This window comes from Gadus morhua, chromosome 12 (genome assembly GCF_902167405.1).
Source record: "Gadus morhua chromosome 12, gadMor3.0, whole genome shotgun sequence".
NCBI lineage: Eukaryota > Metazoa > Chordata > Actinopteri > Gadiformes > Gadidae > Gadus > Gadus morhua.
The window spans coordinates 15,676,054-15,690,493 of record NC_044059.1 but is presented as its reverse complement, the minus strand read 5'-3'; the positions used below and the strand labels follow the sequence as shown (position 1 = coordinate 15,690,493).

At 41.9% G+C, this 14,440-nt stretch overlaps 1 protein-coding gene across 1 annotated transcript; it reads right to left on the bottom strand.

The window, feature by feature from the left end:
* Positions 1-741: 741 nt before the first annotated feature.
* On the bottom strand, positions 742-11,536 carry LOC115555155 (uncharacterized). Its single transcript, XM_030371855.1, has 2 exons — positions 4,454-11,536; positions 742-1,091 (listed from the first exon to the last, which is right to left on the bottom strand). Exon 1 carries the CDS (start codon positions 6,535-6,537, stop codon positions 5,350-5,352), a length of 1,188 nt encoding a protein of 395 aa, XP_030227715.1. The 5' UTR covers positions 6,538-11,536; the 3' UTR covers positions 742-1,091; positions 4,454-5,349.
* Between the last annotated feature and the right edge of the window lie 2,904 nt (positions 11,537-14,440).

The following is a 14,440-nucleotide window of genomic DNA, read 5'->3' as shown; positions in this document are numbered from 1 at the left end:
ACATGTGGGCGATAGTGTTTAAATGTGGTCGATAGGGTTTACATGTTTAAATGTGGTCGATAGGGTTTAAATGTGGTCGATTGGGTTTAAATGTGGTCGATTGGGTTTAAATGTGGTCGATTGGGTTTAAATGTGGTCGATAGGGTTTAAATGTGGTCGATAGGGTTTACATGTTTAAATGTGGTCGATAGGGTTTACATGTTTAAATGTGGTCGATAGTGTTTAAATATGGTCGATAGGGTTTACATGTGGTCGATAGGGTTTACATGTGGTCGAGAGTGTTTAAATGTGGGCGATAGTGTTTAAATGTGGGCGATAGTGTTTAAATGTGGTCCATAGTGTTTAAATGTGGGCGATAGTGTTCACATGTGGTCGATAGGGTTTACATGTGGTCCATAGTGTTTAAATATGGTCGATAGTGTTTGCATGTGGACTGTGGTCGATAGTGTTTAAATGTGATCGTTAGTGTTTAATTATGGTCGATAGTGTTTAAATGTTCTTTTCCCTCTCTCCACCTCATCCCTCACTCTCCACCTCAAGCTGGTGTGTGGTGAGCGTTCTGGCGCCGATTGGCTGCCGTGCATCACCCAAATGGGTGCTACATACTGGTGGTGGTTAGTGAGGTCCCCCCCCCCCCCCCCCCCCCCTTCACTGTAGGCGTCTTTGAGTGTCTAGAAAAGCGCTAAATAAATTCAATGAATTATTATTATTATTATAATTATTTTCAGCATGTATTGAAAATTTGCATTTCAGAATATATGACATAAAAATATGAAACTCAAAAAATGACATTTAAAAAAAAAAGAAGTAAATAATAGAAATTAAATACTAAGATTGTCAACAAGCAGGCATAGATTTGAATAGCTCTGATTATCGTCATGTAGCGGTATACTATATAAATGTGGGGGGTTTGGGCATTGTGGTTGTTGCTCCTGTTCGCAGCCACCACGCCCTGGAACCCATTAGTACAATGTCCATTTGTTCACACTATCTGCAATGGTTGTGGTTCACATGGAGGGGGTGACCAGTTAAGAAAATAGGACCTCCTTCTGATGTCCGATTCTCACATTCCGGTCTTCAGGGATCTCAACCTGGATAAGGCAAAAAAGATCTATCAAATGTCTAACTAGAATTCACACATAACATAGTATTTTGTGGTCAATAGGGTTTACATGTTTAAATGTGGTCGATAGGGTTTACATGTTTAAATGTGGTCGATAGTGTTTGAATGTGGTAGATAGTGTTTAAATGTGGTCGATAGGGTTTACATGTGGTCGATAGGGTTTACATGTGGGCGATAGTGTTTAAATGTGGTCGATAGGGTTTACATGTTTAAATGTGGTCGATAGGGTTTAAATGTGGTCGATTGGGTTTAAATGTGGTCGATTGGGTTTAAATGTGGTCGATAGGGTTTAAATGTGGTCGATAGGGTTTACATGTTTAAATGTGGTCGATAGGGTTTACATGTTTAAATGTGGTCGATAGTGTTTAAATATGGTCGATAGGGTTTACATGTGGTCGATAGGGTTTACATGTGGTCGAGAGTGTTTAAATGTGGGCGATAGTGTTTAAATGTGGGCGATAGTGTTTAAATGTGGTCCATAGTGTTTAAATGTGGGCGATAGTGTTCACATGTGGTCGATAGGGTTTACATGTGGTCCATAGTGTTTAAATATGGTCGATAGTGTTTGCATGTGGACTGTGGTCGATAGTGTTTAAATGTGATCGTTAGTGTTTAATTATGGTCGATAGTGTTTAAATGTTCTTTTCCCTCTCTCCACCTCATCCCTCACTCTCCACCTCAAGCTGGTGTGTGGTGAGCGTTCTGGCGCCGATTGGCTGCCGTGCATCACCCAAATGGGTGCTACATACTGGTGGTGGTTAGTGAGGTCCCCCCCCCCCCCCCCCCCCCCCCTTCACTGTAGGCGTCTTTGAGTGTCTAGAAAAGCGCTAAATAAATTCAATGAATTATTATTATTATTATTATAATTATTTTCAGCATGTATTGAAAATTTGCATTTCAGAATATATGACATAAAAATATGAAACTCAAAAAATGACATTTAAAAAAAAAAGAAGTAAATAATAGAAATTAAATACTAAGATTGTCAACAAGCAGGCATAGATTTGAATAGCTCTGATTATCGTCATGTAGCGGTATACTATATAAATGTGGGGGGTTTGGGCATTGTGGTTGTTGCTCCTGTTCGCAGCCACCACGCCCTGGAACCCATTAGTCCAATGTCCATTTGTTCACACTATCTGCAATGGTTGTGGTTCACATGGAGAGGTGACCAGTTAAGAAAATAGGACCTCCTTCTGATGTCCGATTCTCACATTCCGGTCTCCTCTCTGGTTTCACTCCAATCTATCTCCCCATAGAGCATCCTCTCCCAGTCACCCGACTCCTCTATGTCAGTAACCATGAGGGCCATCTCCTTAGAAAGCCTGGATGCTATCACAGATCTGACTATGGGAATGCAGCAGCAGAAGATCAGACCCATTACTGTTAGTACTATTAGGAGCACTGCACCTATCTTTGCGAACATCATTCCCCACATACCAAACCTTGTTTCAAGCCATCCAAACATTCCCTGATCATGGCCTGCGGTTTCCTTTAACTCCTTTCTTAAACGTTTTAGGTTGTTCATCGCAAGTTTAAATGATCCATCTGGGGCAGTATTATTTGGAATGAAGGTACAACACATTTCACCTATAAGAGCACAAACTCCCCCCTTTTCTGCTAAAAGCCAATCTAAGGCCTGTCTGTTCTGCCAAGCCACAGCGCTTGTGGCTGTCAGCTGTTCGCCTAATGCGGATAATGCATCATCTGTGTAGTTAATAAACCTTTGTTGGTTGTAAAAGATATAATTGATCCATTCCGCATTTTTAGCAATTTCGATTGCTGGCAGTAGTGCCTCAAATCCTGCTGCTACTTCACTTCGTGCCTTAAATTTATCGGGTATTCCCCTGGCCTGTCCTATTTTATCAATTTTTAAGTCATCGTCTGGTTCGTATGCTCTCTTCCGCCTGTATGTTATTACCGCAAAGCCAAAACTGATCTGCCACCACTCTGTCCTGGCTCACGAATGCTCCATCACTCCACAGCATTGACATGTAGTTCTCTCTAGACTTCTGCTGAGAGCCTGGTAAAAGCGGAACATTTTTAATCGCAGGTGGTTGAAATAACATTCGTTTCCCGTTTATATCTAATAGTGTGACATTCCAAATTATGTCACATTGTTCCTCTGGTATACTACCTACATCGCTGGCATTTTTGTTTCCTTCGTCATTTTGATAGCATTCTAATCCCTCTTCAATTTGAAAATTGGTTTGTTTTCCATGGCTTTCCGTCATATTTATCTTCAAGATATTTGTTATGTTGACTCGATCCTAACAGCAGAAAACATTTCTTGAGCATATAACGTACTTTTTCTGATATGGGATACCTTCTGTTCGTGTTCTATTTAAATTGACCTCTATACCATACTCCTGCTGTGTCCGTTCTTTTAAGCAAAATTCAAAATCATATTTAGTATTTACGACATATATTGCATCCTGACGATTTTTGCTACACAAATAACAGCTGTCTGCCTCTATTTGTTTTCCCGTAAATTCGACCCATTTATACCACCTATTTGCTTTGGCTTGTCTGAACAACTGGTCAGAGGTTTTGACCCTGATGCGCCCACTGGGATCAGGTTTATATTGTTTTAGGGTCCTAGCTGTCGAGCGGCGACCAATGCTTTTAGTTTTATTACTCTCCCGACTAGTTGTCTGTTTTACAACAGTCTCTTCAAGAGACATTGATGTCGATGTTAAGATCCTTGTCGCCATAGTTTCTGAATTTGCCATTGATATTGCGGTTGCCAGTGTTTCTATATTATCCTCTTTAGACCTTATCATTGTGGTCACCTCTACTTTTGCTAGTACTGTTGTCTGTATTATTTCACCCTGAGCAGTCGCTGCTGTACCATTTGTTGTTAGTTTTTCTATTAGATCACTCATGACTGTTGTTATTTCTCTAATTGGAGTTACATTAGTGATTGCTAATATTGTTGTATCCTCTCTAATAGAAGGTATATTAGTGATTGCTAATATTGTTGTATCCTCTCTAATAGAAGGTATATTAGTGACTGAAGGTTGTGCTAAATCCCTGATATCAGAAGTTTCATTAGTCTAACTTGCATCTAGAGTTGAATTTAATCTCATAGAGGTTACTAACGAATTTATCCCATTATCTCTAACCGGAGGTTGATCTACTTTATCGGTGGCTGTGGTTACATTTACTTTGTCATTATCTGAAGATTTGAGTGGATTGCTTTGATCAATCTCAACGACCTTACCCGGTTGATTTTTGATTACACAAGGGTCTTCTGCTTCTAATGTAAAATTGAACGTTCTGTCTGACACTGCTTTAAAAAATATATATTCTCTCATATTTAATTTTTACTTTCTGTTATAGCTCCTCCTCACGCTCATCTCTGATTTTGGGTTGAGCGGCTTTTGTGCAGTGGTTGAGATGATACCACGTGGCACTTCCTTCCACTTGGATGGCTGTTGGTGTTGCGTTGGTGACTTTGTATGGTTCTTCTCTCCTGGGCTCGTTCCACTTTCTCCTGAACACCCTGAGGTACACTTGGTCACCCGGCTCCACCCCCCTTGGTGGCTCCTCCTCCAACTCTGGAACTCTGTCTTTCTCCTGTTGAAAAATAAGCCTGTGTATGCCAATTAGTTGTCCCATATAGCGTCTTAATTCAGTTTCCAATTGTTCCAATGGAGGTCCTTTGTGAGGCCCTCGAATGACAGGTGAAGGTATGGGTCGACCCGTAAGCATTTCATGCGGGGTTAGATGCGTCGTTCTGTTAGCTTGCATGCGATAACTCATTAGTGCCAGCGGTAGTGCATCAATCCAATTCAAATTAGTACTTTTGTTATTTTGTTAATTTTGTTCATTTTTGTTTTGAGCGTCCCATTAACTCTTTCCACCATACCTTGTGATTGAGGATGGTAGACGCAGCCTAATCTTTGTTTGACATGCAAATGCTGAATTACTTGTTTTAGTGTTTTCTGAATAAAAGCAACCCCATTGTCTGAGCTTATTTCTGACGGAATTCGAAACCTTGGCATGACTTCTCTAGTTAGAAATGTAATCGCTGTAGCTGCACTTTGGTCTTTTGATGGGACTGCTTCTACCCATCTGCTAAACCTGTCTATGATAACTAACATATACCTTTTACCACCTATACTTTTAATCATGTCAACATAGTCCATGACCAAATGTGTAAATGGTCCTTCAGGTGTAGGAATGTGCCCCAATGGAGTAGTGATTGTTTTTCTTACATTGTTTTATGCACATACTCCACACTCATTTAGCTGGTTATCAATCATTGTTTGCAAGTATGGTGAAGAAAAACCTTGTTTTCTAATTCTCCTCAAAACCTCCCCCCTTGCGCAATGGTCAAAACCATGCGCATTAGTGATGAGTAACCCCAACAGCGCCGTAGGTGCCAACATCATCCCGTCATGAGTTCTCCATAACCCTGTGGAGGAGCGTATAGCACCTCTTTTCAGCCACATGTTTTGCTCATAGACACCAGCTTTCTCCTGCATGCGGACAATGTCGTCCTCACTAGGCGCGGCCTCAGGCATGGATAATACTGACTGGATTGCCCTGCAACTGTCCGAAGCTACTTTTGCAGCCTCACCTGCAGTGCTATTACCTTTCGTGATATTATCAACGACCTTTCTGTGCGCTCGACATTTGATTATTGCCACTTGTTTTGGCAGCAACAACGCCGACATCAATTCCACAATCTGATTGCAATGCAATATGGGGGATCCATCAGTTTTCTTAACCCCCCTCATTTTCCACACTGCCCCGAACAAATGACATACGCCGTGCGCATATGCAGAGTCTGTGTAGATGTTCACCGATCTACCCGCTCCCTCTTGACAGGCCGCTGTAAGAGCCTTCAACTCAGCCAACTGTGCTGAGCATGGCTGTGCGCACTGAGAACTACGAATAACGGCGAATGTGTGGTCCGGATTCTGTCTAACCACTGCAAAACCTGCATGGTTACCCAAATGATCTCTGAAGCATGATCCATCCACAAAGAAATCCTCTTCTGCCCCAACCATGGGCTCAGACAATAGATCGGGCCTTAGTTTAGTAAAAGTGAGAGAATCAGCCACACAGTCATGTGGTGTCCCTTCAAAATCATGTGGAATTCTGTCTGCTGGATTCACCGTGAAACATCTTTCTAGGGTTACTTCTGGAAATGTTAATAATGTCAAATAATCCAACAACCTAGCGTCCGTTAACACAAACTTTCCTTTCTCAATCAACTCTGTGATTTTGTGATGTGTCCGAATCGTCACCGGATACCCCATTGTGATGGATGAGGCCTTGTCATAGGCATATTGTAGTGCAGCCAATCCTTGGTAACATGGTGGGTAGCCCTGTGCTACCGCATCCAACTTTGAGCTGTAGTATGCTATTGGTTGACTCCGCCTACCAACACACAAGTCCTGCATTAACACTGCCGATGCATAGCCCTGACTCCTATTAGCTACATAGATGCCAATGTGCTTGCCCCTTGCATTTCACGTTTTATACTTTCGAATGCCGCTGATGCATATTCCATGTTAGCCGAGCTTGTAGGTTAGTTGTTCCTGCCTCCTTCATGATGTCTCGCAATGACGCAGTTTTTTAAAGCATAGTTCTCTATCCAATCTGAACTAAACCCTGTCATCCCCAAAAAGGTCATCATGTGTCTGACTGTTTCCGGTTTGGGTGCTTTACCAATCCCTTCCAGCTGACTAGGAGCTATGGTTTTAGTTCGATGTGCTACCAACCTGCCTAGATATTCAACCTCTGTCTGACAATATTGTAATTTCTTCTCTAACACCTTGTGTCCGCCTTTTTCCAATTTTCTTAACACAGACATGGAGTCCTCGTGACATTGTTCCATTGTGGGGGAACATATCAGAAGATCATCCACATACTGTATCAGAGTTCCATGCAATTCTAATTCCTCCAAATCATTCTTCTGCACTTGATTAAACAAATGTGGGGAATGTTTGAATCCTTGTGGCATCCTTGTGTATTTGATTGTTTACCTTTGTACGTGAATGCAAACAGATATCTGCTTTCCTCCGCAAGCAGCACGCTGAAAAATGCTCCACATAAGTCAATTACTGTAAAGTATTTAGCATCTGGAGGGATGTTGGTCAGCAGCGTGTGTGGAATTGGAACTTCTGCATGCATATCTTCAACAACATAATTTACAGCTCGTAGATCATGCATCAGCCACCACTTTTCTTTGTCAGCTTTTAACACTGGAAGCAGAGGAGTGTTACAGTTGCTTTTGGTCTCTATTAGTACTCATGCTGTTATTAGACCTTCTATGGTAGAGGCTATTCCTATCTCTGCCGCTGGTTTCATGTAATACTGCCTTCGCCATGGTAGCTTAACATTTTGTCTAGTCCGGACTACCACTGGGTTAGCTGAATGTACCAAACCCACATCTGTATCGAACCTTGACCACACCTTTCCAGGTATGGCTGCCAACATTTATTTTCTCATCTCATTCCGCCTATCCCATGGTTCCTCTATTGTCATCTGCCGTTGTTTTTTCTGAACCACCTCCACTTCCTGTAAGATTCCTGTCATATGCGCATAACACAGAATCTTCAAAAACTTCCCGCAACATGACATGAGAACCAATGGATTCTCTGTGTTTTCCCAAGTTTGTTGTTTTTCATTAAACATCATTTCCCCCAGATCTTTTGCTTCAAATCCCCTGTTTATCAACAACGTAACATGGGCAGCTTTGTTAGTGTCTTTAAACCAATCCTTTATCGCTGATGATTGATCTGCATCTTGTATCATCATGGCTGCTCCTTGTGGCCCAATTACTATGTACTGTGACTCTATCTCTGCTGCTTTTCCTGCCGCTTTCTCCTGCCATTCGTTTTCCAAATCTGGGTCCTGTGTTGGGTCATACATTAGAGTGCAATGATATCCTATCCTTGACTCCCTTGCATTTGGGATCTGAGCCTTGATGTAGCTACCCCATTTCCCCACTGTCTCTTTTACCTGGTCCTGAATTCTCCCTATCCAATATACATTTGCAGTGTCAGGCTTTGATAGTCATTTGAGATGCTGTTCCTGCGGTTTCAATCATTATGCCCTGTGGTGTACATAATATCTGCAATCCTAATTTACACAATGCATCCCTTCCAATCAAATTAACCGGTGTAGTGTCTGATACCAAGATGGGTAGCTTAGCTGTACGTCCGTACAGTTTTAGCATTACTGGAGCTGTCATAGGTATTAACTACGTGTGTCCCGAGAATCCTATCGTTTTGGCGAATTTCCTGCCATGGGGAGGTGAGAGGCATATTTTGAACCTACGCAAGTGTAAGTGGCTCCAGTGTCAGCCATCATTGGCGTGCCTCTATCATTTATCAGAACCTGCAGTATTGGTTCCTCATCAGCTTGTTTTGTGATTGCTACAAGCTGACCCTCCCCCTGTAGATTCTCTGGGCACCCCTAGTATCCCTGACCCATGAAGGGACCCTGCTGTCCCTGGTTGTAGTTCCCTTGATCTTGCCTCCCCTGATAGCCGTTGCCCTGTCCTTGCTGTGGTGGAAAAGGGTTAATCAAACAATCTTTCTTGCTATGTCCTTCCTGGTTGCACCCATAACATATTAAAGGACCTCTGCGTTGTCCCTGCTGTTGATTATTTTTATACTGTCCTTGGGACCCCTGTTGCTGATTATTTGTATACTGCCCTTGGTGCCCCTGTTGTTGATTATTCTTATACTGTCCCTGGGGCCCCTTGTTGTGATTCTGCTTGTTCCCAATCATTGGGTTCCCATTGTTATATGTGTGTATATTTATGGCAGGTGGAGTGGGTGACCATTGGCTCTGAAGCTGTTGTACTGGGGGGGAGAATGCCTGTTGAGGAGGTTGGGTTTGTGGTGCGCCCTGCTGGACGGCTTGCAATATTGTATCAACCGGCTCTGAAACAACCGCCTGTTTTTCTCTTCTTGTGAGTTCTTCCAACTGAAGCTGAGACAGCTTCCTCTGCACCTCTTTGCTTTGTTCCTGTATTTTGTGTTCATTTTGCCGATATTTGTCCACTGCATGAACCACATGATCGCAGAAGTCTCAATGAGATTTATTTGTAACCAGTCCAACCACATCATCTAGCTTAACTTTGATTGGGCTAGGTAGAATCTCTATCACAGAGTTTCTGAACATGACCGAAAACACAGGATGGATCTCAGGATCCTCATTCGTCTCCAAGAGCCATCTGTCCACTTGGGCCTGGAGGTAGGATGCAGGATTCTCTGTGTCATTGATGGGGAGGCCTCTCATGTTTTTATGATCGATATGGGTCGGGAACTCCATTCTGAGTGTGTTCCACATCGCCACTCTGTAGCGATCAAGTGTAGTCCCATCATACATTCCGTCCATTTTATCCAACCCTCCATTCCTCAGTACAGACTCCATTTTAGATAACCCCCATACTCTTGCCAACAGAGCTTTCAGTTCCCCCACTTCCATTAGCTTTCCCACTGTGAGTTCCTCAAATTTTCTAATCCATTTAGACGCCCCGTTATGTATGTTTAGAAATGACTCCCTCCAAGTCCTGTGAACCCCACGGTTGATAGTGGACCTGTTATCCTTTGACTAGAATAGGATAGTTTCCTGGGAGGGTGTCGGGTGCCTTTTTCCCCCTTTGTGATCTCCTTTGTTTCTTATCTAACTCGAATGGTGTGGGGATTAGAAATGATGTACTGCAGCCAGGCTCCTCTGTCGCTGGGCTCCCACTATACCCCTCCCCCTTGGGGTCATTACTCTTTTTTAGCTTCCTCTGAGTCTTTGTCCTCTTTCCTGACCTCTTTCCTCTCTTTTTCTTTCCCGGATAAGGCCCCTCGCAAATTCGCTCATTGCCGCCTTTCACATCTTCATTACTGTGCTCATCACCACATGCCCCATCTTCGTCCTCATCTTCACTCTCGCTTGAACTAGTGTCAGCATTGCTATACTCTTCCCTTGCTTTCCTAATCCCCTCATAACAGTACATGTGTATGGGTGCGCCCCTATTCCCCTGTGTGTTACATTTATTATCTCCTTCATCTAGTGTGACTTCCCCTTTAATTTCTACGTTGCCTGTTAACAGTGGATACATCTTAGTTGGTTTATTCTATTCGTTTATTCGTTTATTCGGATCCCCATTAGCTGATGCCAAAGACACCAGCTACTCTTCCGGGGTCCACACAAGAAAACAACGTACCAAACAACAGATAAAAAAGGAAAAGCATATAACAAAGAAGAAATCAACACAAAAACAACAGATGACAAAATTAGGAAAAAAAAGGATAAGTGAGTAGATAAATAAAAATTAGTAATACATACTAGTATCCAGTGCTAACAGCCATGAGGTGTTGCTTCACTTGTTTTTTGAATCCAGCTTTGTTCTGGGTTTTTGAGATGTGATCTGGAAGGGAGTTCCATTCTACCATAGCCCTGCATAATACTGTACGTTGTTTTGAGTTTGTTTTTATTGTTGGAATTGTGTAGTTACCACTGGTGGCATGTCTGGTGGGGTATGTGTATACATTAGAGCTGAGTGTGAGCTGCCTAAACAAACAGTTGGGGGTTTTTAGTGTGTTACATTTTTTAATGAAAGACAGAAGTGATGCTTTTAGCCTTTCATCAACTTTCAGCCAGAAGAGTCGGTCATGCATGTTTTTTACGTTTGTTCTTGATGTGCACTTAAGGGCAAGCCTAGCTGCTCTGTTTTGTACCCGTTGAAGCTTCCCTAGATTCTTAGTTGGTTTGTACGGCGTTGGCTCAAGCTTCAGAGGCAAAGGTTGAGCCTCTTCTTCCTTTGTGATTATTTTTCTGGCCACCCGTTGTAATGCGCGCCACCTCTCTCCCTCCTCTTCGAACAAAGCTAGCACTAACTTTTCCCTGTCCCTCTTCTCCAAGGCCTTTTTACCACTTCTATTTGGTTTGTAGTTCCTTATTATTACCTCCATGTCCCTACACATTGTTGGATCAAAAGTCCCTCCCGCGGGCTATATTGTGCCTGATTTAACTGTCCGCTTCTCCCACTTCTCAGAAATTCTTTTGACCTAATTTCTGAGGAGTGGATTGTCTCTACTCAAAACTTCTACTGCTGTTGGTGCCATTTTTAATTATTACTTTATTACTTTATTTATTTCATTTATTGATTCTGAAATACACTATTTATTAATACAATTTATTTGAGTTTATTCTACTAGTTAGTTTAAATACTTTATTGTCTCTAAGCTACAAATGTGAACTCTTCCCAGGCGCTCGTCTCCCCTACTGAAGATTGGAATGTGGCCCCAACCCTTCACTGTTATCTATTTTTAAACCTGGCCTGCAGGCTCCTGCTCGTCCCCTGCGTTTTACTCGTGCACATGCAGTTAGAGTCAGCGTGTTAATGTTTAAGTCAAAGAAGATTTACACATTTATTCAGTACTTCAACAAATTAACTATTCTCTATCCATCTAATTTATTTATGATTATCAACTACTTCAAACAAATTAACTATTCTCTGTCCGCCTAATTTATTTATGACAGAATCAACAAAAAATAAACCGGGTCGTAAAAATCGCCGAGGTAACTTAATCCTAACACGACTTAAATACAGACAATAAACCGATTCATACAATTTTTATATTATATTGAAAAATGTCTGAATTGTTTGTAATTAATTACAAATAAAAGGTTGACCGAGCGTAGAAACTGGCCTTTTGATTAAAACATGAACGGTCGGATGGATAATCAACCAACCAGAATTTCAGACAAGTGCCTATCGCTTCACAGTGCCAAGATCAGAATTACAAATGAACTATTTCAGTTTATCCAAGAGCTGCATCTCAATCGGTCCACGATCGGCACATTAAACTCATTCACATGGCACTCCAAACAACAAGCCTATTCTTCTAAAATAATGGCTGAATAAATAAACACTCGACCAGATCAAAAAACAGACAAGAAACTTCTCAAAATACCAACTCAAACGGTACCCAAACCTTATCTATTCAAAAGTGCGAGAAGCCAGTTTTCTCAAAAATGCCAAGAACGGAACTAGAAATTCACCATCAATTTTTGCCGGATTTGCAGTTCAACCGCTCCAAGATTAGAATTGAAAATTCACCAGTCGGCATCCCAAGGAAACCCCTCTCAAATAAAAAGTAATTCATCCACAGCAATGAATTCTAACCCAACTCCAAATGAGATCTCAGAAACCCAACAGTTACGCAATCGTTCGAACTGCGAACCTGCACTTTTCTATTGGAACTTTCCCACTAATTCGATCCTCTAGAATACAGCCACAGGACTTTATAGTAGGCCTACTTAAACAAAACACCAAAACACCAAATAACAACAACTCGTATCAAATATGGAGCCACAAAGCGTCTTGGTCATTTAGAACCACAGAGCGCCTAGGGCCTATGTGCGAGCGCACGTCAATCTCTTCCGGAGCTCCCGTCTCTCTCTCTCTCTCTTTAACTTTAGGTTCGTTTGACTGAAGAGACACTTTACCCGTTCACCAAGCGTTCAGACGGGGCAAACAGATCAATCAACCATTAAATTAGTGGTAAGCCAAACTTACCGAGAATAATTTTGTACGCTTGGTTGTGTGATCCGTCCGCGCCCCGCCTTGCAGCCCGGCAGTTGGGCTGTCTCTTTTCAGTCCTGGTCGCGACGCCAATATGTTGAAGATTAACCGAGATATAAAACACTTAGACTAATTCAAGAGAGAGAGAGAGTAAAAGAAATCGAGGGGTCCGGAGCAAGAACTGACAAAAGACTTTATCGTGAAGAAAAACAACAACGATAACAGCCGAGTAGGTCTTAAGAGTCACTGCTGGACAGCTGCACAGCTTCTCTTTATACACACATACATACAACAATTCCTTTGTTCTAATGGAGGTTTCCGCCCACATCAATCTTTGTCTTACCACATTTTCAACAAAGTGATTTTGGACAACAGTCTGAGGTCAGCATGAATTAACCCCGTAGCCAAGATGACCCAAGGCTGAAGGCTGAGGTCAACATGCCTTATCCCCGTAGCTTGCTGCTCATATCATGTGTCCCACCATCTGTTCTGACCCCAGGCTCTGCAGGTATCGTGTGTCTTCTACCATTAAGATATAAGGCCTAATAATAATAATCATAGTTTACCATAGAATATACTCATTAATTTCTACCACAGAGTCATCAAAACTTTGGACTTTGTGTTATTGTAAGAAATATTGTGTTGCAAAAACACTTTGTGTCTTACCCTTACCGTTACCCTAACCTTAACCCCAGTAACATTTCTTCATCATAAACTACAACTTACGCAAAATGGCATACAAACATCCAGTCCAATATGAAAGAAAAAAGCTAGCTTCATTAAGGAATCAAACCCCTTATCCCTGCGTTAGTGAGTTGTTCTCTGACCACTAACCCATCAGGTCTTAGTACATGTGATTCAAGAGTTAACCACTTGACAATCTTTAAACTTCGGTTGCCTAGAAATTGTAAAGACAGTGATGTGTGTACATTGTGCGAGTATCCGTCACTCGCGATGTGTGTGCAGTCCAAAATGAAAGAAAAAACCTTGCATCACTAGGGAATCGAACCCCCAATCATCACTCTTTAAACGTTTGTCGTTGGTAACTGTAAACAAAGAGATCGCATTTTGTTAAACTGCTAACTAACAAACGGGTTTATGCGTTCACTGAACAAAGATTATGGAAATAAAAGACCACTTTTCCATCAGAAAAATCATCAGAACCGTTATTACCAACCCATAGACACTAAAAGCCAAAACCTTTCTCACATGCACACCCATCACGAGTGACGGCTACGCGCACACATGCACACCCATAGCGAGTGACGTAGGACGTAAAGTCCCACCCCGGGCGAAGTGGTTTAGAGAGTCCCTCCACCACCGACGAAAACTTCTCCCCTCCCAGTCCCGTAAAGATAACACATATATCATCTTATTTCTACATTAATCAGAAGTGTGCACATATTTACAGGTCAAAAGGCGCAATGTTAAACATATTTGTAAGATAATGCGCGGTTAAAAACATGCTTTAAAGAAAACACTCACCATCAGCCTAAAAGGTAGCAGAAACTGATGGGTGCGCACGCAGGATCACAAATTTGGCAGAATACCGGTACAGTTTTTTTGTGACACACATGGAACATCAGGACTGTATCATTTTCAACAAACCTTAAAGGGACACTGTGAAATATTTTAAGTCATTTATTACCTCAAATCAACGTATTCATTCATAAATAAGTCCTCATTGGTGTAAAATTATAACTGCCAAAAATCTCACTTATCCTCCTGAGCGAAGAATAATTAATATGTAGTTACATAGGACGGGT